General features: G+C 39.2%; 2 protein-coding genes across 6 annotated transcripts in view; one reads left to right on the top strand and one right to left on the bottom strand.

Moving 5' to 3' along the window:
- tpra (translocated promoter region a, nuclear basket protein) overlaps positions 1-17,893 on the bottom strand; it is a 40,920-nt gene extending 23,027 nt beyond the window's left edge. For all 5 annotated transcript variants that reach the window (XM_087850691.1, XM_087850696.1, XM_087850693.1 and 2 more), the window contains exons 1-23: positions 17,642-17,893; positions 16,968-17,072; positions 16,194-16,258; positions 14,788-14,878; positions 14,580-14,683; positions 13,858-14,022; positions 13,597-13,689; positions 12,499-12,579; positions 12,312-12,399; positions 11,958-12,095; positions 11,752-11,846; positions 11,127-11,324; positions 10,929-11,036; positions 9,875-10,098; positions 8,096-8,259; positions 7,872-7,996; positions 7,636-7,784; positions 7,140-7,302; positions 6,013-6,147; positions 4,197-4,337; positions 3,841-4,045; positions 3,562-3,758; positions 3,331-3,471 (exon numbers count right to left, since the gene is read on the bottom strand). In XM_087850691.1, the coding sequence (XP_087706817.1) occupies positions 3,331-3,471; positions 3,562-3,758; positions 3,841-4,045; positions 4,197-4,337; positions 6,013-6,147; positions 7,140-7,302; positions 7,636-7,784; positions 7,872-7,996; positions 8,096-8,259; positions 9,875-10,098; positions 10,929-11,036; positions 11,127-11,324; positions 11,752-11,846; positions 11,958-12,095; positions 12,312-12,399; positions 12,499-12,579; positions 13,597-13,689; positions 13,858-14,022; positions 14,580-14,683; positions 14,788-14,878; positions 16,194-16,258; positions 16,968-17,072; positions 17,642-17,792 (3,126 nt within the window). In that variant the 5' untranslated portion in view covers positions 17,793-17,893. The remainder of the gene's footprint in view (positions 1-3,330; positions 3,472-3,561; positions 3,759-3,840; positions 4,046-4,196; positions 4,338-6,012; positions 6,148-7,139; positions 7,303-7,635; positions 7,785-7,871; positions 7,997-8,095; positions 8,260-9,874; positions 10,099-10,928; positions 11,037-11,126; positions 11,325-11,751; positions 11,847-11,957; positions 12,096-12,311; positions 12,400-12,498; positions 12,580-13,596; positions 13,690-13,857; positions 14,023-14,579; positions 14,684-14,787; positions 14,879-16,193; positions 16,259-16,967; positions 17,073-17,641) is intronic.
- Positions 17,894-18,199: 306 nt separating this feature from the next.
- On the top strand, positions 18,200-26,721 carry odr4 (odr-4 GPCR localization factor homolog). Its single transcript, XM_087851461.1, has 14 exons — positions 18,200-18,316; positions 18,600-18,703; positions 20,052-20,168; positions 20,335-20,427; positions 22,082-22,188; positions 22,270-22,306; positions 22,668-22,811; positions 22,888-22,983; positions 23,164-23,211; positions 23,656-23,775; positions 23,905-24,019; positions 24,973-25,176; positions 26,087-26,137; positions 26,372-26,721. Exons 2-14 carry the CDS (start codon positions 18,605-18,607, stop codon positions 26,440-26,442), a joined length of 1,302 nt encoding a protein of 433 aa, XP_087707587.1. The 5' UTR covers positions 18,200-18,316; positions 18,600-18,604; the 3' UTR covers positions 26,443-26,721.
- The last annotated feature ends 30 nt before the right edge of the window (positions 26,722-26,751 follow it).

The raw sequence follows: 26,751 nt of genomic DNA, 5'->3' as shown, positions 1-26,751 counted from the left end.
CCTGAATCAGTCTTATTAGGTAATGTTCAAATAATTTTATCATCCCAGTGTTTTCAGTGTGGGAGAAAGTACTCAGGGCCTTCTAGTTACACACTATGAAAGGCAGCAACAAGTTTAATGTTCAGAAACCTAAAGTATGTATCAGCAGCAGAATGGACCTAAAAATAAATGTTTGTTTCAGTTCTATGAAGCTTTGAGTATTTTGGATTAGTAGCACTGCTGTGTTTGTTGCATCATATCGCTGTAATTGTTTATATGCTTTATATATTCTGAGGTAAGTTGATCTATAGTGTTACATCATATTCTATAAGGATGTTATGTGTTTGTGTACTTTGTGCCCAGTTTGACCCATTTAGCAGAAGTCAGCCTGTTTAAGGCTCTGATATCTATTCTGTATGACTTAAAGCAGTTATGACATGGTGTGATTTTCTCACCCAATAAAGGAATATTTCATATATCAGTCTACTCTTCATTCTATCAGAAACAGTTATCACAGCTCGTACATTTGCTTCTTCCACACATATATAAGCATTGAGCCAAATTTAGTAATGCCAACATATTAAAAGAACAATATTTGTCTCTTATATATGATACATCTATATATACACTGTCACAGATACTTGTCTTTGAGTGAAGATTTAAGGTGATAGGAAATTGCAACTTGAATCTTTACTGAAGCTCAGTGTTTGGCACAGAATTCATGTTCACTGCTGTAATAACTAATAATGATTAATATAATATTGGCCATATTATATTTACATTACCAAAGTAAGATGACTTTAGTCTCATGAACAACATTAGCTAATTGTTATTTACTAGCTAATCTTAAAATGACTGTTCAGTACAGAAATGAAGCCCAACAATCATGTTTTACAGTCCTGTGGTCTCAGCCTCAGATACTTATCAAATCACACAAAGCTCTTGTAGAAACAAATGTACAAAATATGTTCTCCTTCATTTCTGTCAAACAAAGCTTTATGAAACGTTTCCAGCTGTTAGTATCATGGTTGCTAGGCAACCTGGGCAGCGCAACGGAGGCTAGACCGTCCCATCTCACAAGCCTACAAGCCTCGCACTTCCGGCTGCAGCGATCTTTGAGTACGCAGCCCTTGAGGACCGTTAAGGCTGCGTACTTTAAGGCTGCAGACCCTGAATTGGGAAACAGTCCCTGAATTGGGATACAGCCATACATACATGTTTTGGTTTGTGCAACTGGTCCGTCCGGTTATTGTCTCCCCAGAAACATTTCCGTTGTCTTTTTTCCTATTTCTGTTGTGTTGTGTGTGCTTTTGCAGCATTTTTCTTTTTGCAGCGTTTTTCGTTTTGCAGCGTTTTTCGTTTTGCAGCATTTTTCTTTTTGCAGCATTTTTCTTTTTACAAGTGTTTTTCTTTTTGCAGCATTTTTCTTTTTGCAAGTGTTTTCTGAAGTTGCAGTCTGTTTGGCCTCTCAGGGCCACCGTAGCTTATTCTATAATTTGCATTTTAAAAATAAATAATTGTTGGTGACTAATTTGTCATATCATTCATAATAATTATGCTCACGTGGGTCATGCAGCACAAAGTTATTAAAGTTGTGATGGTGAAGGCAAACATGGCTGGAAACGTTACTGCTGGAGATTCAATTCCCAAAAGAGCAGCTACTTTAGTGGTGTGGAATTATTTTAGATACAAACCAGCATATACACAACAGACCACGATAATATGAGTGCAAAAAGCCTGTAATGTCGAAGGGGGGAAATGTCTCTAACTTATTTCACCTTCTTAAGCATCAGCACCCAAGCCTGTATCAGGAATGTCTGAAAGCCTGGGAGGAAAGCTCTGCAGCTAATGCTACAAAACTAAAACAAAGTAAGCTAGTTCAGCATGGCATCACCAAGTCTCTCGCCAGTTGTATGATTTGATGTATTCTCACTGATCCAGGTAAGTAAATCCCAAAAGGTTGATTCTATTCACCTGGACGTAGACGATATTACCCAAACTGTCACCATTTGTTTGGCAAAAGATATGATGCCAATCCAAACAGTGGAGAAGGAAGGCTTCATGCAGCTTGTGAGCAGCTAGACCTGCTATACACCCCTAGGGAAAAGGACATTTTTTCAAGACGGCACTCCCAGACTCATTGTTATCTGTGAATTACTATGCACTAACCACAGATTTATAGTCAAGTAGTATGACAGAGCCTTACCTCAGTCTGAGGCAAAGAACAGGGGGAGAAATTTTATTTTTATACTTCTTAAAGTTATTGCACTTTTTAAAGTAGTTTTCATAGAATATTTCAAGTCAATGTGTTACGTTTATTTTGTCAAATGAATAACAACCAATTTTTTCTGTATTTTGGCAAATTTATTGCTATCGTGGTAATACTCTGAAATATCATATGTTTGGGCCATATTACCCATTCCTGCACCAAGTGGGTCCTCAGTTGGGTCTGATTTGGGATGCAGACGATAAAACACACGGTCTAGGGATTAGTAGAAAACCCTGAATTAAGCCATCTTCAGGGTAGGGGTGGGCGATATAAACGATATACGATAGAAACGATATCAATTTGGCCAACGATAGAGATTTTGACTATACCGCTCTATCGCGATAGCGCATGTTGATGATGTCATCAAGCTGCGCCGGTTTTGGTCGAAAGCATCGCAGCGGCTAAAACCATCTGCAAATTATGCCGGGCGACAGTCATAGCAAAGAGATGAAACATTTTTGAAATATGGGGAAAGCCAAAAACTGCGCTTCCTCCACTTCCGTAACATTGATTCATTAATGCTGAATTCTCTCGCAGCTGCTCTGTTCCCATGTTGTTGCAGTATATTAATGACTAACCTCATATTGTGGATGAATAATCTCAGTTGTTCTCCTGACTGAAGTTTGGCCCGTGTATAGCATCCTGCTATGCGGTTGCATTTGTCCCTGACCACAAGAATCCCTCACGTTAACTTTTAATGAGTGGAAAAAAGTTGGCGTTCATCCTCCAGCTTCACTGTGCTAATGTTATGCTAACATAGCTGTGTCGCTAGCAATCACGTAGCACAACATGTTTAGGTGGGATCTAGCGAGCTAACTTCCTGTTAACTTCTAATTCCGTTAAATGTAATAAATTCTGTTTTCATGGATGCATGGATGTTAAACTTAATTGTTACACCTGGTAAAGCAACAACGCTGATGATTTAATTAAAGATGAAAGAATTTAGACCGTTTTTAACTCTCAGTATTCGTTTGACTTTGGGACCTGAAACAGACAGCTGTGGTCAGAAGTTGACATCATGGGTGTGAATGTGATGGTAAATTTGGCATACAGCCTTAATGACGTGTTAAATTATAACTCACTTGTTTCTCCACTGCACCCACAGCCTTTCTTCTTTCCTCTTGCTCTTGCTGCTTCATTTTCTCCAACTCTAAAATCCTCTTCTCCAGCTGCTTCTGCACCTCTTCAGACTCTTTCAGACGAACCTCCAGAGGAGAACGTAGCTAAAGCACGAAGAAAGGTCAGTATGAGAGTATGTTAAAAGGTGCACAGAGCAAGGAAGTACAGTATTTAGTAGTATTTAGGAGCGGTACCTCCTTCTCTTTCTCTAGACTGTCTTCCAGAGTCAGCACCACGGATCTATACTGCTCTACGGAGGCATTAGCACTCTTCAGCTGCTCCTCTAATTCACTCTTTTTCTCCTCAACACTGTGCAGGAGACCTTTCACCTCTGAGAGCTCCTGCTCTGATTGGCTGGGTAGCTGGGAGGCTGCTGGGACTGGAGAGCGCACTGTGGGAGACATTACTATTGTTTTACAGCTGACTTTGAGCATACAGGTACATTAACCCTTTGTACGACCATAATAACTTACCTCTCAATGGTGCTCGGAGGCCTACGGCCCTGGTAACTGGCGTGGTGGTGGTGCTGGAGGTGGTGGTAGCCTCAGAGGAGGTAGCAGAGGCCAGCTGGGCTTTCAGTGCTGCCACCTGCTGTTCAGAGCTACGCAGCAGCTCCCTGGTCTTCTGCTGCAGTGTGTTTTGGGTCTCCAGCTGCTTCTTAGCTTCTAACAACTGAGCCTGTAGAGCAAATGGAGGTTACAAAGGAACAAGGAATGAAACTCTTATAACACACACACACACACACACAATCAGTCTATCAGTCTACTCGAGCCATGCGCTCTCCAACAACGTTTACAATGAAAGAAATAAACACAAATATTATACATACGTCCATAGTACGCCCGAGGGCATGTCTCTGTGCCACTTCCTGTTCTAGTCTGGTCTTCATCGAAGCCAATTCTGACTCCAGTTGTTCTATCTTGTTGTTCAGATGCTGGCGTGTCTCTGTTTCTGCACGCTCCATTGTCAACTAGACATGACATCCCAAGAAAGAGAATTTAACAGTTTTAAACTTTAGACATGCTTTATACCTATACTGAAGGAGAAAGAGATGACTACCAAAACAGGTGTTCAGAGTAGTCTAAAGCTTTGGTATATTTACATACACCTCATACTACGGCTGGGCCACATTATACTTCACTTTATACTTTATAATGTTAGGCAATATCTCGTGATAGATATGTCTATCGCGATTTCATACGCACATGGCAGAAAAAGCATGGCGGCGACGGAAAACAAGAAGGGCAAAAGTGGATTGCTGAATGAAACAGATGAACAAGAATTGTTTTTAAAAACCTGCAACCTCAGTGATGTGGAACTGGTTTGGTTTTTGTCCGTCAGATACCCACCAAAGCACATTTTTTGTAGAACATGCAAGTGGATCGTCGTTATAACCGTATTTTCTGCACTATAATGGGGTGACCGTGGTTCAGGGGGTTGGGAAGCTCATCTTGTAACCCGGTTCGCCGGTTTGATCCCCAGCTCTGTTTGTCTTAGTCGTTGTGTCCTTGGGCAAGACACTTCATCTACCGCCTACTGGTGATGGCCAGAGGGGCCGATGGTGCGATATGGCAGCCTCGCTTCTGTCAGTCTGCCCCAGGGCAGCTGTGGCTGCAACTATAGCTGCCTCCACCAGTGTGTGAATGTGAGAGTGAATGAATAATGGAATTGTAAAGCGCTTTGAGGGTCTCAAAAAGCGCTATATAAATGCAATCCATTATTATTATTATTATTATAATAATAAGGCACTCTTAAAAGCCTTTAATTTTCTCAAAAATGAACAGTGCACCTTAAAATCTGGTGCGCCTTATGTATGAATTCTGGTTGTGCTTACTGACCTCAAACTCATTTTATGCTCAAAAATCTGTCAAAAAATGTCTTAGTACGACTTTGGTAAGCTACGAAGCCACGCTACTTGATGGATTGTCAGAGCATTACAGCTACCGTAGTCAGGAGCCCAGCGGAGTAATACGTACTGCACTTCAACATAATATTACCGTATTGTGTGTGTGTATAAGGACCCCAAAATGGCACCTGTTAAGAGACATGCGTATGAAGCACATTTTAAACTCAAGGCTATCAATCGCGCAGTAGAACATGGGAACAGAGAATTCAGCATTAATGAGTCAATGGTACAGAAGTGGAGGAAGCACGAAGAATGAGTTTAGTAAAGTTAGACTTATCTGACTGATTTGTTTCGCTTAATGTGCCTTATGATCCCGTGCACCTTACGGTCCAAAAAATACGGACTTGACTTATTTATTTGGCACACTGCAGTTTCATATTGCAAAGCACCTCTTTTTAACTTTTGTGGATATTATACATGGTTATGCTCAGGATATGTCAGCCCATTTCCACTGAAAATGCCTTTTGGTTAAAGTATCAGCAAGGAATTTGCATTTGCACCGTTACATTTTTATATAGCTTTAATGCACATAAAAAACAGCTGAGTGAAAATAAATTGATGGGTTTTTTTTACACTAATAAAGTTGTGGAATTAAATCGATATCAGTTATATCGTTATCGCAAATTTTCCAATATATATCGTGATAAATATTTTTGTCCACATTGCCCTGCCCTACCTCATACATATAGAAATGACCAAAAGCATCATGTCTCCAAACCCTGCTGCTGTAATATGGTACCTGTATGGTCTTGAGGTTGGTGAGCAACAAGTTCTGGTTACGTTGTTCAGCCAGCATGGCTTCCTTCTCTCGACTGAGTCGACTCTCTGCTTGTCTCAACATGTCCCTCTCTTTAGTCAGGTTCTCCACACGCACCTACAGACAGAGGCAGGTTACTGATAAAATGACAAAGGTGACAAAAGTGCCCATGAAACAACAAATATGACCATGAACTTGATCCAAATTCAGAGGATCATATGTGTAATATTTTGTTCTTGCTCTCACCAAGAAAGATTATTTTTGTTTTGTCTCGTTCAGACCCAAAAGTACACATGATTAGAATTTTAACTTACTAGGGAGCACATTCATTTCCCTTTTTATTCCGTTTATGTTTATGAAGCAACTGCAAAAGCTACATGAACATAAATTGCTAACTGGTTATGCCTTTATGGGGCAGTCTGGTTTTATTTTTAACACGTAGGTGTCACGTGTGGCTCAACCATTAAACTGCGAATCCGCCAGTGCTAAAAGATGTTTGAAGTAAATGTGGAATTGAAGCCTAAAACGCACATTGACACAGTCTACTATAACCTCAACGTCACCAATCATTCATAGTGACGTTTAATGTACTTCCAAGGTGAGTTAATATAAACTTCTCAGACATATCACAGGTGTTTAATAGACCAAACCAGAAAGAACTCTGGAGTATTGAAAATCCTCTCTTGTTTTGATCAACTCAGGCTGCTGAAACCTAATGTACAGAGAGGCAGATGTACTTTTGGGCCATTTCCATTGCAAAGAGAGAAAAGAAGGTGCGGAAATTTTACAACACAAAAATCTGTCAACCGGTCCTTTAGGTTAAAAAGCAGACAGACCCATTAGTCTAGCAAAATAAGTTATAAATAAAACTCCTTGCAGTGGTCAAGTGGCCCAGCTGTAAATTAAGTTATACAAGTGCAAAAAAACCCCATATGTGCCTAAATTAAGCTACTATGTTAATATTATCTTAGGAAAATATTGGTTTTAATGTTTAACGTTCTCACAATACTGTGGTCTCTGCTATATTTAGAATGACATCCAGCCCAACTGACTCCATAAGTCCCTTTATCTTTCTAGCCGTCCTGATCCCCACTGCTTGTCCTGCTCACCTCTTCCAGAGCAATTTTTTCATTAGCCTGTCTCAGGTCCTGGCTCATTGTGTGGATAACGTGCTCGTGTCGCTGAGCTGTTGCAGACATCTTTTGGTTCCTCTCCTGAAGGATAATGATCTCTCGGCGGTATGCTGATACAGCCTCCTGGAGTATTTCGTATCTGGTATTTAGAAACACACACAGATCTCAGCCTTTAAAAATAAATCCTGGCAACTCCCAGTACTACCCCTAAGCCTCCTGGTAGACACACCAATGGTATCAATGCTACATCACTTGGTTTTTAAGTTATTGTATTCACAAGATTGAGAAAAATTTCTCCTGACCTTGAGGTCACTGACATTCAAACTCGTACAAGATTTTTAGTAGATGCAACTATTGTATCAATTTGAAAACTGAGTCACTGCATTTAGCGACAATACTCCTTCAGCCGTTTACAGGCGAGGGGTACAAAAAGCATAAACTGTCACATTAGTGATTTGTGTCCTAAACCAACCGCTTGTTGCTGAACTCCAGCTGAGAAGTCAGCTTGGCATGGCTGGAGCGGAGTTCTGTCAGCTGCCTTTGCAGCCGATCATTGGTTTCATTCAGTATCCTGTCGTTCTCTGCCTTCTCCTTCTTATACAGCGCGAAGGCGTCATTGAGCTGGGAACAGACGCACATCAGAAGAGCTTCATGAATTCGATTCCTAACTCAACCTTCACTTTCATATAGAGATGTGCTCGTGTGTACCTGTTTTAAAGCTGCTTTTGTCTGAGCATTCTGTGCCGACTCTGCAGCAGCAGCTCTCTGAGGAGTAGAGCGAGTAGCTGGTATTGAAGAGCGACCGTGTGCAGGTTGGGGAGAAGAGTCTTGACCTGATGTTGCAAACAAAATAAATAAATAAAAATAAAAGCTTGACTGTGTGTGTATTCACCAACAAAGATGCTACATACAGGTCTTAGTATTTTTGTCACCTTGAGGAGGCAGACTGAAGCCAGTGCTCTGTGTCAGCAAAGCCTTGTACATGTCTCTCTGCCTTGCATTTGAGTCTGCCAGCTGTTTCTGCTGGTTCCTCTGCTCTCTCAGTTGCTCCACCTCCTTATGAAGTCGATCCACACTGGACTCCAACTCTGATATCCTACAAGAAACCAAGGGCACATACTTCATCTTTAAAAGACACTACATAATGTGGATTGCACAACACTGGACATTATATTCCTCATTTCCAGTTAATACTTGTACAGCTGCTGTTATTGTGTATATATATATATATATATATTTATATTTCTTCACACATTCTTATATATTTCTATACTGTGTATTGTGTTGTACAGTTATCTCATTTTTAACTTAATTTTTATATTTTATTTTATTTTATTCCTTCCAAGTTAAATTTACCCTTTTTAATTTTCATATTTATTTCCTATCTTATTCATAGCCTTTTCTTTTTTCTTTAGGTCACGAGCAGTTGTCTAAGCATTTCACTGCATATCGTACTGTGCATGACTGTGTATGTGACAAATAAAATTTGAATTTGAATTTTGATTTTAAAATAGACAGATAATTTCCCTGATTAACTACAATAAATAAAGATATCAGTTGACTTCATAATTAACTGGTTGACAGTAATGTGAATACCAAGATAAATAATGTACCATTATTAGCTAAAATGTTATTAATTTGCAATATTGTTAAAAATACTACAATAAAGTATTTACAATCCCCGTTCCATGACAGGTAAAATAGCTATAATTCAATTTGATAATTTGCAAATGAATTAAACCCCATATTTAATTAAAATAGTGCAAATGCAAGATTTAAAAGGTTGAGTCTGAGACACTGTTCACTTTTTTAAAAAAAATATTTGAGCTCATTTTGAAGTTTTAAAAAGAGTACACTCTTAGGAACTTGGAAATTTGCAGTTTAGAAAACAAAACAATGTTTAAAATTTTCAGCAGCTCAGTAGTTCATTGCCTAAAAAGACTCATGTACATGCTCACCAGCTTACCCATGCTGTTGCAGAATGTGTTTTAGCATTAATAATAACAAATAAATAATAATGCTGAATTCAATTGAAATCACACAATCACCCACAGAGTGGCAGCAAGCCTCTAACGCAGCGGTCCCCAACCTTTTTTGCGCCGCGGACCGGTTTATGCCCGACAATATTTTCACGGACCGGCCTTTAGGGTGTCGCGGATAAATACAACAAAATAAAATTAGTACCGGTACCGAAAAAATAAGATTTATTTATAACACACGTGAAAAGACCCAGGAAAACCGAGTTAACAATAAAAACAATAAAAACAATAACAAAATAACGCTGAAAACCGATAAAATCCCTGAAAACCATACATTTCATATCTGAGCCTCAACTCTCGCGGCCCGGTACCAAACGACTCACGGACTGGTACCAGTCCAAGGCACGAAGGTTGGGGATCGCTGCTCTAACGCATCTTTTGAGATTCCTTAATCAATCTTTGATCAAATTACCTAAAAACAAATGCTGACTAGTCCTACTGTGACTACCACACCGGACATTACAGTCCAATCTTTTGTCATCTCAGTGGCGTGCAGACACAAAACTCCCAATGGTCAGATTGATTTGCTTCTGTACATCCAATTAAAATCACATCTACTAGTTACTGAAAGTTCAGTGTTAAGACATTTGTGTTACTGCATTGTGGACACAATTGTACACCAATTATAAAAACAAGTAGCAGGGCTAAATATAATAGCCCCATCACATTTACCGTGCTGATGTTACTTGGCTCTGCTGTTTGTCCTTTTCCTCCTCCAGCTCCCTCAGCCTTCCCAGAAGGCTTTGGTTGTGCCTGTGGAGCTCCTCCACACTGCGGAAAGAGAGCTGGTGAGGGCCGATCACCTCTGAAGTCCTAGAAATGTCAGCAGAGCTGCCGTCATCCTTGGTCACGTGGTTGCCTCTGGCTTCCTCCAACTCCACCAGAAGACCACACACCTGGAGAGAAAAGAATCAGTGCAAGCTCTACTCTGTGTTTGACATTAATAATTTATTATTTCCCCACTCACATGATGGGCATTAAACCTAATCGGATATAACAGCACTAATGAATGAATTTCTTCCGTGTATTGCTCTGAATATCTTAGGCTACGTTCACACTGCAGGCAAAAGTGCATCAAATCCGACTTTTCTGACCCTATACGACCCATATCCGATCATGGTATGACAGCTTGAACGGCACAAATCCGATATTTTCAAATCCAATGTAGGTCACTTTCGTATGTTGTACTGAATCCGATACATATCTGATATTTTAGAAAGCAACTGCTGTTTGAATGGTCATGTTGCATTAAATCCGTCTTTTACGTCACTGACACAAGACAGACAGCAATTTCAGCGCCGGAGAAGACAGCCTCTCACATCCCAATCCCACCACTCCTGGTTCTGACTCCATGTCCATATATACCTCTGCACGGAGGTAGCAGCCACTGCTGCAAACAAGGCCATTGTTACAGCTCTCTTTTTTCTCTGTGTCCTTCTTTCTCTAATTAATTTGTCAAAATTCTGTCGGTTACGACTGTGCAGAAATTGATAGACTGCTGCAACAACACCCACTAGCTCTATAGCCGCCATTTTTTCTTCCGTAAACAAAGCATGTTGTGTGTGACGTCTTCTCTTGCACATGCAGGCTGCTTTGAGGGCCGTGAACCGTTCACACTAGAGCGCGTTTGCTGTCACATTTTATTTGTAATGTGAACAACCAGACAAAAAAAAAAAAATTGGAATTGAGCATTAAGACCTGCAGTGTGAACGTAGCCTTAGCATACCTGAGCAGATGCATCCTCCAAGAGTCTTTCAATCCTCAGTTTCTCTCTCTCCAGGGTATCACAGTGCTGCTTTACCTCCTCTTTCTCTTTTTGCAAACTGTAGATTTCCTAATGGCAAAAAATGAACAATATGTAAGTTTTATGTAACCAAACAAATCAAAAAGTGAATCAATCGGGTTTATAAAACAGCTGCTTTACTGTTCGAGCTTGCTCCAGTTTGTTGCACAGGGAGGCCATGGATCTCTGCATGCTCTCATACTCCTCCCTCTGTTGTTTCAGGACAGGAGCTTTGGATTCGACCTCCTGAACAATCTCATCCAGCACACGGCTCACTCTCCTCGTCTCTTGCTTCTCCAGCTGAAGGTGTGTCTGACACTCAGCATACGCATTATACAGCTAAACACAGAGACAGCAAAGGAAGAATTCTTAAGCACAAAAGTCTACACTGCTCTCTACACTACAGTAGCACAGATACACTACTGGAAGGACGATTTACAGCACACTTGAAAATATCTAGAAACTTGCAATATATCAGAGTGTCTCAAGTAACAACCACAATAAACAAATGAATGGTTATCCTTGGTTAAGCCCTCCCTTTTTTTTTGACGTAACATAGCAAAGCAATACAATGCTCTCTAATGGCCTAAAGTTTTGTTCAAAACACTCCTTTAAAAATCTGCTCCATGATGATGTGGTTTATGGCACCTTTTCTGGATATTCATAATACCAAATAGCCCTTCTACCTCATCCCAAAGGTGTTTTATTGGATTCAGACGTAGTGTCTAATTCTCACTGACACCTTGGTAAAATCCTGTGAACTCACATCAAAGAACTTCATGCCAGGTTTAACAATCGCTGCAATGGAGGCTGCTGAAGGGCACATGGCATCCAACTGTTCTTCAGTCATAGAAGGCAAGCCTGGAACACAACATGCACATGTAAATAAAGCTGTTATGGGTTTCCAGAGACGTTCTCATAAAAGCAGACTTCAGCTTGATAAGCACAGGTAAGACGTGTGTGTGTTCTTACAGCAGTGTTTGCCTGCAGCCTTCACTGTAGCATTTTCCAACTCCTTCTCCATTTTCTTGATCTTCTCTTTAAGCTCTTCTTCAAGACGAGTCTTTAGCTCCTCACCCTCTGACACCTTCTTTTCTAGAGCCTTATTGGCTGCAAAGAGAGCAAAATCAACCACACAGAGGTCATCAGTAACACTTTGAATATGGAAAGGTACAGAGCAGGTTAAATATATTAAGAATACACATTTACTACAAAGGCTTTGGGGTTGATGATGGCACTAGTTTTTGTTTGCATTATAAACTAATATTCAGACTTTTATTTAATGACCAGGTGTGCAGAAACAAAACTAAAAACATGGATTTGTACCTTCAAGTGTTTCTTTCACCAGCTTGCTGAGTTCTTCAACAGCTCTGCTCAGTTCTTGGGTCTTTGTCTCCATGTCTGTTGCTGCCCCCTACAGGGAGGAAAACAATGACTCTTAGAAGAACATGGCACTACAGTGTGACAGAAGGTCTTAGTTATTTAAGCAACAACTATCTTAGTGACTTTTCACCTTATAGAGTGAAGACAACTTGACATGAGCATTGAGTTCGTTGCGGTACTTCTCTTCCATGGTGCTCTTCTCATCTTTGACCTGGAAATACATTTAGAAAATAAATGCAATGCATAAAATATGTGTATGCAATCACTGTACTATTAATTAAATTGGCAGATTAAAAAAATGCTGATCAATTGTTTGATCAATAAACCCATTAAACATACTTGAAGAGATCTTTCAATAAATCCTGGAGCACAAAGTTTTGAAGGCAACTAATTAGAGTTTAAGCGCTTTGACACAGCTCTGTAGCTCACCACTGTCACCATGGAAACACAAACAAGAGGGTTTCACCCTCGTTTGCCACTAAAATCACAGCTCCAATAGAAATGTATTCATGAGCAGCGCGTAAAATGAAAAGTCTGAAAAAAAACTGATAACACACTACAGAGACAGTGACGCTGGCACAGTTTAATATGGAGGGAGTCTGTTTACACACAGTGAAGAGCAAAGAGGCGGAGCCATTACTGAGATGTTGAGGGAAAGAAAATATGTTTTTAGCATCCAAAACAGCAGCGCTGTTCCTGTGATCAGCGTTAAAACCTTTACTGGGAAAAAGCTGGTGGGAGTCCTTTATCAAAGCACCTGATCAACAAACTCAGACATAAATAAAAGCAAACTTTGTAGCTCCTGACACGTGCAGAAACATGTTCAAAAACTCATAAAGCTTTCCAAGAAGACAGAGTATAGATGACATTTTTATGACTTATCACATATTTATCTTATTTTATTTGACTTTGACTCTACTTGATAGCATTTATACATTTTTGCATTTAAGAAAATGTTTTCTCTAAAAACTAAAATTGAATATGATGCATAAAAACAAAGGAGTTTTTTGGTGTTTTTTTGGACAAATGAAACAGATGACGGACAAAACAAAAACACTGCAGTTTCTAAAATGGAAACCAATGAACAGTTCATTTTGAAAGACCTTTATTTTTTTCTCTTTTGAATATTTATTATTGCTCATTAATAAGTCAAAAGTATTTCTTATCCAATTAATCAATTACTAAAATAATCAAATGCTGCAGCCCTACACATGTGTTTCTTTGTTACCTGTTTCAGTTTGTTGTTGAGGTCTTCAGCTCTTTTATTCTGACTTTCGCCGGTTTCCTTCAGAACAGCGAGTTGACTTTCCAGTACAGCCACCTGTGGAAAGGAAATATTGTTAATAAAGACGTTAGCGCTGTGGCTAGAATAGCTAATTAACCCTACATATTCCACAACTACTGATAATAAAGGAGATTAAAACCAACAGGGAATTTACATTCAGTTTATACAGTACTGAATGTAAATACAGTACTGTATCAATCTTACCTTCTGCTCGCTGCTCTTCAGACTGCTCTGCAGCTCCAGGATCTCTTCGCCTTTCTCTCTGTTGGTGTTCAGCAGTTCCTCAGTTTTGGTCTTTAGCTCTGCAGTCAACCACTCGATCTTCTTCTCAAGCAGCTCCTTCTCCTGCTCCATGCGCTTCTCCCGGTGCTGTAAGATACATTTCCAGTAACACTTCTCTCTTCACGCCAAAGAAGATTTCCAGAGGAAAAAAATGGCATTTTAAAGGGGGACCAATTATGGCTTTTACTATAAGCTCAAAAATAAATAATTCGCAATCTTTGTTCAACCTGAACAGGCCTCAACACATCTTGTCTGAAAGAAACAGTTTCATTTTCTATCCCTTTAAGACTGTCCAACTAAAAGGTCACTGTCTTCTAAAAGACTGCCCCTTGTCTGGCTTCCACAAGTAGAACTCAGTGCCAGTAAGCACTTTCTCTGCAGGACTGCAGGCCTTCTCGATTAAGTCAAAAATAATGATTATTGTGATCAGTCATTTTAGCCTCAAGCCCTTGCAAGACGACCCCAAGCCCGTCTCGCAAGTGCAGCTGCTGTTCTTGGCAGACTGCAGTTTAAGCAAACATCTGAAACACAGATTAAAGCAAAGCATCTGTTTGTGTGTAATATTATGCTTCTTACCTGCTTATTGTGTAGTTTATTTGGTGTGTTTAACATAAGGTGAACCTGTTGGTGTGTGTGTGGCGCACCTGTACAGATGCTGCAGACGACTGTATCTCGTCCAGTTTTAACTGCAGCTCCATCTTCACTTTGTTTGAGTCTGTCAGTTTCTCATTGAGACGTTTCACATCCTCTGCAAAGACAAATGCACAGACCACAAAAAGAAGCGTTAACAGGTTTCCACTGAACCAAACATGCACAATTTATCGAGGTGTATAGCTTCTGTAGTGAACTTACCAGAGACGTTCTCCACCTCCTGTGTTCTCTTCTCTAGCAACCGCTCCAGCTCTCTCTTCTCTGCCTCAATCTCATACTTGGTCTTGGTTTGCTGTATCCATACATACGTGCACAAACAGTACTTGAATTATACTACTACACTAAGAGTGTGTAGAAAATTGAAATGTGTAACAATTATCCGGTATCTCCAGCAGACTTCTAAAGGAATTTCTGTGTTAATGATGAGTAAAAGGTCTCTTTTTTATTAGCTGAGGTAATGGTTTTTCACTAATTCACACAGGGTCAAAAACATACAGACTCAAACACATGCGTACACCCTCACTAATACTTGGTTAAATGTCTCTTAGCAAGATGCACCTCAAACAGAGGTAGCCATCAACAAGAGCTTCTGGTATAACTCTGGATGGATATTTCAGCACTCTTCTTGGCAGAATTAGTACAGACTCTTCACTCTGGAGGAGTATGCAAAAATTGTGAAAGGAATCCGAGTCAGGAAAGCTCACTTGTGACCAATGACAGTGATACTGACGTGAGTTGTTGAGAATATCCTGGTAAGCGCTGCTGTTTTTACACGTGCTAGCTACTCTTAGCCAGTTTTAGTGAAGCTTTATTTGAAGAGGCTCTAACATTGCTGGACTCTGACACTTGGTGACAAAACTCTCACACAATGTAAGAATAAACTGTTTAGTCTGAAAATGCAGAAAAGGAATTATAATTTGCCTCCATATCAGACACCACAGTTCTCTTCTCCAGACCAGTCTCTAGCACATACATAAAACCCAGGGCAACAGTGTCCGTCGTGAGTACTATATCCAAGATGGAGGGGCACACATGGTAGCTCCTAATAACTAGTACCTGCTCCAATGCGTTTTTAATAGATCACTTCTGAGTTTATGAGAATGCAGTAATTAGTTAGAAGATGTAATTGCACACTAATTAATGTATATTTACAAGTACAATAATCCTTTTTTCTGTTAAATAATCTCAAAATGATGCTACCATTACCAAGCTTAAAGATGTCGATTTTAGAATAGAGTTTATATTTTTGGTGAGTCCACTACAGCATAAAATTCTAGGATATATGCTTCAGTGGGAAATCCGTCAGACCTCACCTCCCTAGAAATGTAACTATACGTCAAGTCAGCACAGCCCATGACTACTGTGATTGGCCTGTTCTGTACCCTCGATTCCTCCTGTGCATTTTATCAGTAACAGATTAACAATCATTGTCTACTAGCAGCAACCAACCAACCCACCCAGTGATATGCTATGTACTCGCACAACATGGCAGTAAACACTGACCATGTTTAAAGATTTAGCTAGGTGTAGCACCATTAAATGAAGCATAATTGTATCAACACAGCTTTTAAGTTATGTCAATATAAAGCCCTTATGGGCATGTTTACCTGTTGCGATGGTTTATCTTCGGTGCTCTCTCCTTCTATTCCCTTTAGAGCGCTCAACTCTTCATCTGAAGAGAGAAACATTACAACCCATGGCATCACGAGATCCAGAAAAACAGTGCTAGACTACACTAAAACCTCATGATTCATTTAAAAACAGTCTCTGGTAAAGCATAAAATGACAGTACAGTGAATTACACTAGATTTCTTTTAATAACCCTCACACCCAAATCAGGTGCCATTAGCAGCTGTAACCTCTGAAATGTCTAACTCAGAGTGTCTTTGCAGAAACATTTCAGCCAGTGTTATAAACTAAATAGGCCTTGTTTAGGCCTATAACATAGAACATCAACAAGGATGGTCATCTATAACAGCAGAATATCAGCATTGGCTAAAACCAATATCACTTGTTATCGGCCTTACAATACTGTGCAAACGTGTCAAGCCACCCCTCGGTTATTTATATTTTTCTAGGAAAAATGGGAAATGTAAGTGAATAAAAACAAAGTATTGTTAAAACTGTTCAGTTACTGAAGATCTATTTGATCCGAAACAACAAACAAATTTTAAAAAAGAAACTAAACAAATGGAATAACATATCAGCATCTGATTTCAACCTGCATTTTTTTATAATCCTGTTTTCCCAGAATTTCACAATCAGTGCATCATTAAACATCAGTGTAATTTTTTTCAAAGTGGACTGTACAATTAAGTTCTGTGCTGATATAGACAACATGTAGAATAAAGACACCGGCTGATATGCATATGATGACTTACTGAGCTTTTTATTTTCCTCCTTGAGGGTCTGCAGATCTTTGGTAGCAGACAAGATCTGTTCCTGACTCTCCGCCAATCTCTTCTCCATGTCAAAGTACTGTTGCTCTATAAGGGGCAACAGTCAACAGGAACACAGGTGTACACAAGAAATTACACTTCAGTACTTGTCCGGTCACAAACACAGATCTGCAATGCTGATTATTATTTATTTATATTTTATATATATATCTCTATATAATATTTACATATATATTAACTTATAATTTGACAAAATCCCATTTTCAGTACTGATAAAAGGTAGTGCCAAACTCTATTCGAATTTACAGTAACATTGTGTGCATTTGGTTAATGGCGACAACATAAAAACACAGGCTGGTACAAGATGTTTTTCAATAATTTGGGCACTGTTTTTTATTTCAACACACTACACATCACTGCTTAATAATAAAATAACTTCAACAACTGGACACATCTCGCTTCCGCCAAAATTAGCCTTAGCTTGATAGCGCAGCTAACGTTAGCGTGCAGGAGTAAGGGTAGTGAAACACATACAACATGTTTTATACCCAAACAGAGTGAGTACTCTAAATACTAGAATACTGGAATCTAGCAAGCAACAAAAGCAAGTTAAACGCCAAATAGATAACCAATATGGACTTGTTCTAAGTACCCACCGCTGTCTGCTTTGAATCGCTCATGTTGAGTCTGGAGCGCCTCGTTAGCATTCTGCAGCTCCGTTACAAACTTCTCCAACTTGTTCTGGATGCCTTTCGGGAGCTTATTCAGCTCCGTCCGCTCCAGAGCCTGAAGCAGGACGACCGCCATCGCTGCCTACTCGTCCCGAAGAATAACTGTAAACTCTTGTAAAACAATCTTAATCTGTGCACCGTCTAAAACCAAACTAACAACTAAAAAATGTCAAATTAGACGCGTACACAGGCAGGAAGCTTGCTTCATACTTTCAAAATAAGGTAATGAAGTTATACGAGGTAAATGAAAACTACTTATTAAAGCTGAGATGCGATGAATCGATATACGCTCTCCGAATATAAAAGTTAAATTGTTAATTTAATGTATATGGGCAGCTACAATGTATTTATCTGGTCTTGCCTCCAAGCCTACTTGGCTCTTATTACAGCAAATTTTATTTTGAAGTAAAACACAGCGCTAGTTTGCTTTGGTATACTGACCATTTCCATCCCGAGTCACCTATTACGACACAGACGTGCGACGGAAATCTGTCAATGCATTTTTTTTGTCTGCTGACGAACCATTAGACCTTTCAAAATTGCCTGCTTTTTTGGTTGAGGTTTTAGCAACTGTTTTACTTCTTTTGATTATTTTCCATGGTACGTGGAAGCTCATGACGTCCACGCTGTATTTTATAGTGAACCTGGACTGTTATTTTAATGAAATGTAGCTAAAATATGAGCTAGCTAAAGTTAGAGGAGCAAACAGCTGTAAATAATCAATGAGCGACTGCATATTTACTGCTTTTAATTCAACCGTATTTATAGATTAGAAACACTCACTTGTTGTAGTGCTCCACATCTCTTTTTCCGTGAACTGTTTATTTACAGAAGCTCTTGGATAAAGTGCAATGTTTATATCACCTCTTCATTTCCCTGTCAGAAATAATGGGTCGTGGATATATAGTCCAAGATGATGTGGAGGGATATCTGTCGAAACTCTGTGAACAAAAGGCAGACCCAGTCACAGGACTGCTAATTGGACAGGTACCTGTGTATACTAACATCTGTCGTGTATTAGGCCATGTGTAAAAACAGAGGCTTTAGAACTTTGCATTCATTATACCAAATTTTTTATATATGAAAAGAGTGTGTCTAGCGGTGGCATATGTAAAATTTGTTCAAGATATTGAATAAGGGCTACAACCAAAGTGCTTTTTAGAAGCAAGTAACAGTCACAAATACTTTGAATAGTATTCCAATACGTTTGTCAATTGTGTTAAACTTAAGAAGTGAAATGAGAAAAAAAAGAAAAGAAAGTGAATCTGTCTATTAGACCTTCTGTCCATATAATATCAGAAAATAGTTGAAAAATACTAAAATCCTTTCAGGATGGAGTCCAGAGTTACTCAGTTTTATGTGAGCTGTGAAATGGTGAAAATGATTCTATGTTCTCAAAGATTAGATGGAAATTAATTAAATGCACTACATATAGTACTGTGCACAAATATTCTGCCACCCCATTTTCTATGTTTTATTTCCAAAGATCCAAACATTCTTGTCATTTTTTATCATGGTCTTGAGCTGCAGTTCTTCAGGCTTTCTGAAGGTCTGTCTATTGCAGTATAGTCTCTGCATGTGACCATTTTCAGAGGAATGTTTCCAAGAACTGGACTGAAAATCCATGGCATCAGGTCTTATGGAGTGATGAATCCAAATTTGAAATCTTTCGTTCAAATTGTCAATATGTATTCAGACAGTCAGGAAAGTGGTGCAGCAACAATTGTCTACAGCCACCTGTAAAACATTGACAGAGCCTCTGTTGTGGTTTGCTTCTGCATTGTTGCACTCTCACTAAAGTGCTTGCTCATAGGGGGTCATATGATTGTTGGGGTTTTCTCTGTATTATTGTAGGGTCTTTACCTTGCAGTATAAATCGCCTCAAGGCATTTTTTTTGTGATTTGGCCCTATATAAATAAAATTTAATTTAATCATCTTGACAGAGAAAAAAACAAAATGCAGAAAGTCTTTCAGAAAGTCAAGAGAACAATTCATGAAGACTGCGTAAAGAAATTACTAGAAAGCTGCCTAAGAGAGTTCATGCTGTGTTTAAGAATAAAGGTGGACATGCTGAATATTGACTTTCAAGCTAGTTAGAATTATAACTGAGTTTTAGCCTGTATACTGTATTTCCATGTATATTTGCACATTTCCATAAATCACTGGACCTATTTCCAATTTTTCTGGCAAAATCTAAAGAATCAAAGAGTGGCTAAAGACTTTTGCACAGTACTGTACACATGCTTTAAAATTAATACGCGAGCACCATATGTCACAATACGATAGGTGTGGAGTGAAGAGAGATTAATCAATATTACTGACTAAATATTTCAGAGCTCAACGCAAAGGGATTATGTTGTCATGGCAATTCGGACCCCCCAAAAGGAGGAGTCTGCTGCTGCAGCTAGAAACTCTGTGGACAAGGAGTGGGTCACCGAGCATGCTCGACAGGTAGTTAAAGAGGGCCATGCCTCTCTTCCAGCACAAACTGATTTGATTTCAGCATGTATTATGCTCATGTATTAAATGAGGAAATTTAAATGCTTTGAAATGAGCTGTGCACCTAGGTAGACGGACTTGCACACTGCAAGGGTTCATGTTTGCTATTGATTTCCAGGTGTCCAGGATGCTGCCCGGAGGCCTCTCTGTAGTGGGAGTCTTCATCATCACTGATGCAGATGCCAAGGACGCACTAACTACACTCCGACAGGTAAGAGTCATGTTGACACTGTTTCCAGCAAAATCATTTTGAAATTCTTGTAATGTGCTATAGCTTGTAGTGTGAAGTTTAATCGAAAATCAACTTAAGTGATTAGAAACGAGGTCTCAAACCTGCAGCTCTAGAGCCACATTTAGCTTTTTTGCCCATAATCCAGTTACTCTCTGTGGCTTTGATCTAAAATGAATATATCAAAATGAGCATTGTAAATTTTTTTTACAATTTACTTTTTTTTTTATCATTGTTTTAAGTGATTCTAAAAATGTGCAGCCTATATGTCAAATTTAAATAAAATGTTTTAATATGTCTGTCACCTGGTGCTTTATGCTCTCACTCTTGCTAAGCTCCAGTAGTGGTGACTTCCATGAATGTTAACACATAAGTGGCTGCACATAAATAGATCGTTCCACCAGCTGTGAATTCCAAAGCTTAAAAAAAAAGAAAAATCATGGAGGAAATTCGACAATTTAAGTGCAGGAAACTTGCCTCCAAACCTCCAGTACTTGGCCCGATGTGAAAAAGTAATTGCACATAAACCTAATACCTGGATGTGCTACGTGTGGCAGCAAGAACTGGTATGTTTTTCAGAAAATTATCATAACAAGTGATCTTGAGCTTCAGCGTACTGACTGATGGCCAGACGTTCTCCTTCAGGAGTTTCTGGTAGAGAACAGAATTCATAGTTCCATCAATTATGGCAAGTTGTCTAAGTACTGAAGCAGCAAAGTAGCTCAAAACCATCACACTACCACCACCAAGTTTGACTGTTGGTGAGATTTTCTTTTCATGAAATGCTGTTAGTTTTATGCCAGATGTAACGGGAATCAAACCTTACCAAAAACCTGAGTTTTGTTTTTTCCTCATTAGGCTACAAAATATTTTTTCAAAAGTCTTGGACATTTTCAAGATGTTTTTTCGGAAATGTGACGCAAGCCTTTGTGTTCTTTCTGGTCAACTATAGATTTTGCCTTGCCATTCTCCCATGGATGCATTTTTTTTTTTTTACCAGTTTTGTCTTAGTGTTGAATGGATAATAATCACTATAAGTCTTTACAGTTCAGCACAGATTTGTTAAAAATGCTTTATTTAATATTAAAATTTGCTAACAGGGTTAGCTTAGCTTGTTCAGATAGAAGACATCATGTGACTTTCATGTGGTTCAAGACTAAACACAAAGTGTGTGAAGAGCTAATTCAGTTTGATGGTGGAAATATTGTTGGAACATGATTTTGTTCTTTATGTAGCTATAAAAGAAATAAAAATAATTCAGAGGTTTATTAGAAACTTTCTCACAAAAACACTGGCATCAGTGATCATCTCAACTTTTTTTTCTTTTTTTTTTTTTTTTTACCAAAATGCAAACTTTCTTTTAGCTGATGTTGTTGAACTAATTAAAGCTCTAAACCCAGTCAAGTATATCTTAAATAACATTGAGGACAAAGGTTTGCCTGAAAACCCTACAACTCCATAAGGAGCTTGCTTAACTTAACTTTAATACACTAGAAACAGTCTTTCAATTTGTCTTTGACATTTGCACTTCAGTGCTAGAATAATCCCCAACTCCAAAAGGAGTGAAATTAAATGTAACCACAGAAAAGTAAAAAATTGGTAACATCATCCAGCATGTGTGTGTGTGTGTGTCTAGCTGCTGTTTGCAGTGGAAAATCTGATCTCCTCTGAGCACCTGTGGGACCCTGCAGATGATGATGTCACAGACTGTGTCACGCTGCACATCAATCCCAAAACCAGAAAGTATCCTTTTCATCAGCTTTGCCTTTGGCTCAGGTAGCTACCATACAGTGTTTGTGGATGTTCTTTAACCCAGTGGACTAGAACTGTCTGTAGGACCTTTGACATCAAAGACCCCAAGGTCAGTTTGCATCTCTCATGTCTTACAGAAAAGCAGCTTCTATCTGCAGAGCTCTAAAATATTACTCAAATGTGTACTGCCTTCAAAAAACATTCTTTGCTTTTCCCAAAACATGTAATCTTACAGTTTTGGAACACTATTTCAGTATGGTGTTATAAGTCTTATTCACTGAACAAGGAAATCTATTATGTTCTGATTTCACAAACACAGCAGTAAAGTCCTTCCACGTTACAGTTATCCGGGGTTGTGAATTAAACCTTTTAAAGTGAGATGTAGGCCACAAGGTTAACAGTCATGATATATGTTGTGCTGTTCTCTTTCATACAATGCTGTTGTTGTTGTTGTTTATATGTTTTCCCAGAGTGTGGCTAAGCCTGCAGACTGGAAGTACCAGTCGGGTTTGTGCTCCTCCTGGGCCACCGTGTCATGCAGTCTAAATGTAGACATGCTGCTACCACTACCAAACAACAGAACCAGCACAGGAAATATGGAGGAATGCCTTAAGGTTGGAACACACACTTATGCATGAGACCTTTTTTTTTTCTTCATGGGAACAGTTCTGACTTGGTTTTCTGTTTCAGGAAGGACTGAAAGCGTGGGCACACCAGATTGAGAGCGGACTGTGTCTGATTGATGGAAAAAGGCTACCCGAGGACTCGGAGCTCACAGTGGGACAGGTTGTTTATGATACTTGAATGAATGAATAAATGCTTGATTGCTGGTTTAGGATCGATTATTTGCACACTTTTATGTGCAAATCAATTCCAACATAGACTGCTGTGGCTTGATGATGAATAACAAGTGATTTTTTGTTGAAAGGCAGCAAAAAAATTCTGACTTCCAGTGTTTTTCTCTAGAGGAGGAATGTGAGACAGACATACACAGCTCAGCTGCTCATCACAACGGTAAGAGATGCACTTTTCTACTCTAATTAAGCACTTAAAGCACTGTTTTTTTTACTACAAGCTTCATTCACCTAAGCACACATTCATACCCCCATTTTTCTGTACCTAAACTCCATATCTAACATTTGCACATACACTCACATTCCGATGGATCCATAGGTGGAAACTTCAGTAGGTTTCCACCTATGGATCCAGTAGGTTAAGTATCTTGCCCAATGGTACTTTGACATGTAGACTGCAGTAGCACGTAATTGAACCACAGACCTTGTGATTGGTAGATGACACGTCACACAAGTAGTGGCAGTGAAGCCATAAATGGACACATGTGCTTGTGTTTGGTACATTTCTGTTAAAATTATACATATTTGCTGGAGTAAAGCTAAGTCAAGTTTTGAGAAGTTTGTGCATGACCATGAAATAAAAATTTCCCTTCCTTTGTGTTAGGAAAACAAGAGGTTAACAGATGTGATTCAGCAGTGTGGCGGCAGCGTGTCAGTAACAGGAGCAATCCACAGCAGAGCTTATCTACACAGCAACAAGCCAAAGGCCAGACTGGCAGAGAAGGTAATTCTTTAACATAAGGGTCGTTCCAGATAAAAGATCTGAAGTTCAACATCTGAGAAAAAGACTGACCCACAAATGAAATGAAAACAGAATTTATTCTTTTCTCACGAAAACCTCTCTTGCGGACAGCTGCTGAAGAGGGATGTGGTTTCTACGGTGGCCACGAGAGTTCAAATGATGCTGGAGGAGCTGCTGGCATCAGACCAGGAGAGCAAGGGCAGCTGCAGAGACAAACAACAGAGAGGTGCAGACACAGTATGCTCCACCAATCACTTGCTTACAGCTGTACATAGATAAGTTCAGGGTCATGGGTGGGTTTACTGCCAGCCAATGAACACATAGAGGCAGGATTTGAACACAGATAAGACCTGACCTCAACAGTACAAGGTGAGCAATTAGTAATGGATGGCACACGCTATTGTTAATCCCAAACCCCAATTTCATAGTTGGTCTGGTATGAACACAGTGTATCCACATGTATACATGTGGCCAGTGCTTCTCACAAGAATGACACTGCTTGTGTATTGTTAAGGGGGATCCAGACCTGTTAATCCATGTAAGTCTATGGAGATGAAACAGCTAAAATGATCATAACTCACTGAATTTTGAAGCAGTTTAGTTCAAATAGTACAAATGCTACAACTACAGCCCCAATTCCAAAAAGGTCAAGACATAAAAAGCATCAAATGTTTAAACTGTGAAAATGTAGCATTTTAAAATGTATCAAAGCACTTAGTGGGATGGCAGCAACACATCTCAAAAAAGTTAGAACAGGGCCATGTTTACCACTGTTTTCAGTTTTCAGACTGTTCCCAGTCATCTTTCAACAATACTATAAACATCTAGGAACTGAGGAGGCCGGTTGAGTGAATGAATAGTGGAATTGTAAAGCGCTTTGAGGGTCTCGAAAAGCGCTGCATAAATGCAATCCATTATTAGTATTATTATTATCTTTCTCCCACAATTCTTTAAATGAGTAAGGAGGAGGAATAAGGAGTAATAAGAAAAATGTTGTCTGTCTACACCTGATCACTTGATGGCGACGTCTTCAAAGCAACTTTTTTAGAATGAATGAAAGTTAGAAGTGAATAACCTTACTGTCATGTCTTAATAGATGAGCACCATTAGAAGAGATGTTAAAATCCACGACCTCTCAATATTAGTTACTGTACCTGCGCTTCTCTGTCTGTCCTTCAGAGCTGTTCTGCCTCCCCCATCGTATCTTTTGTCCACTGAAAGTGAGCGGGCCACTCTGTGTGTGTGACTACCAGTTCAGTGATGAGGGTTTATCTGAGGTGACTGAGCGGTTGAAGGAGATGCTGGACATTGATGCAGCCGAGGAAGACTTGGATACCAGACAGGAAACGACTTTTGAAATCACAGGGTGTGATATTACACCAGGTGGGCACAGAGTTTGTGTTTGTAAAGTAGTATTTTCACACCAAAACCTAATTTCTAGTTTGGGTATCAGTTTTCACTTTCTCCTTTTGTTGTCACGGTATTGTTTAAATGGTAAATGGACACATTTTTTTTTATATAGCGCTTTTCTACTCACCTGGAGCACAAAAAACACTACAACATGCGTCATTCACCCATTCATACAAGCACTTTTTATCCCTATGCTTAAGTGCTTTCTATCTGACACACACACATCAGGATCGAACCACCAACCTTCTGATTACTAGATGACCTGCTCCACCTACCTCCAGACCAAATCTTAGTGCCATTACTATATGAATGCAAAATATGTAATTGTGACGTGCTGCTGCGGAGAACATGTGCCAAACTGCAGATGTGAGGTTAGATGTATATTAAAACAAATTAAAAACCATCATAGCTCATCCATCTAATGGATGGGTATAAAAAGTTCACTTCAATGGAATTTCCTGGGTTGGGAAAATCTCAATATCCCATCTCTGTCATCATTTGGTGATAGAGTCAGCAACCTCCTCAAAGCCTCAGCCTCAGTAATACAACAATAAATGGTTATTTTTGTTGTTAACAGTGGTGCGATGATAACTATCAGTTTACAGTTTATATTAATGATGTCTGTTGAAAATTCCCATCACAAAGTTAAACTGAAACAACAAATAATTAATAAGTTACTTAATAAAATCATCCTGACTTCACAAACTTACTCCCTAGCTGCAACATTTTATGACACTAACAAATTCTAACCGTTAAGTCAAGTGAACATCTGTATGTGCACACTGATGGTACTTTAGTTACGCCATTTTCACAATAATCAAGCAGGAGTTGGTGATGAGGGATGTTAACCTAGCTGATCCAAATGTGTGTTGTATGTTTTCAGAGCCCACTCAAGAAAAAGTCAAGGCGCCAGAGCACAAGAAAAACTACATGGGTAAAGACCTCTCATCTACATTTAATAAATTGTGTTAGCAAGACGAATGATACATTTGCTTATTATATTTTTTGTATCATCCAATCGTCTTCTGTTAGGGCTCAGTATTCAAATAACTAAAGTCTATTGTGTAGTGCTTTGATAATGATTAACTATCGAAAATATATATATATATTTTAAAGGACATGCATGCTTGTGTACTCTGTCCTGACTGTCCTCCTTTTTGTTGTTTAGGTGTTGCCATGGCTACAGCTGTTGCCTTACTTGCTACTGCCGCCTCGATGCTGTATCTCAATGACATTTGAGGAAAATGAAATAAAGAAATAGTGTTTTGTTTTGATCTTTTCTGCCAAGTGGATCTTGGTTGACTCAGAAGATAACAAATAGGGCTGACTACAGTTATTTAAAAAATAAAAAATCCCCAACTGAAAATAGCGTCCTGGGGATTTAAGCTATCTGTACAATGCTACAGTAGACACACAAACACCTTCAGGGAACATAAGCTAGTCTAGCTAGATATAGCAACTTGTTTCATACATAAAATGAACTGAGGGAGCGCACCGAGGCCCAGTATAAGACAAATGATCGTTTTGAACTCTGAATTGTACACATAC

The sequence above is a fragment of the Neolamprologus brichardi genome, chromosome 14 (assembly GCF_056152115.1).
Source record: "Neolamprologus brichardi isolate AB-2024 chromosome 14, ASM5615211v1, whole genome shotgun sequence".
Taxonomy (NCBI): Eukaryota; Metazoa; Chordata; class Actinopteri; order Cichliformes; family Cichlidae; genus Neolamprologus; species Neolamprologus brichardi.
The sequence above is the reverse complement of the archived record's forward strand: the minus strand, read 5'-3'. Positions and strand labels throughout refer to the sequence as shown.

Bases quoted from the DNA above. Each gene is read 5' to 3' on its own strand.
- odr4 (XM_087851461.1), top strand. From the start codon at position 18,605: ATGGGTCGTGGATATATAGTCCAAGATGATGTGGAGGGATATCTGTCG. The intron at 22,307-22,667 runs GTCAGTTTGCAT...ATGTTTTCCCAG, and splicing joins TTGACATCAAAGACCCCAAG to AGTGTGGCTAAGCCTGCAGA. The intron at 22,984-23,163 runs GTTGTTTATGAT...GTTTTTCTCTAG, and splicing joins CGGAGCTCACAGTGGGACAG to AGGAGGAATGTGAGACAGAC.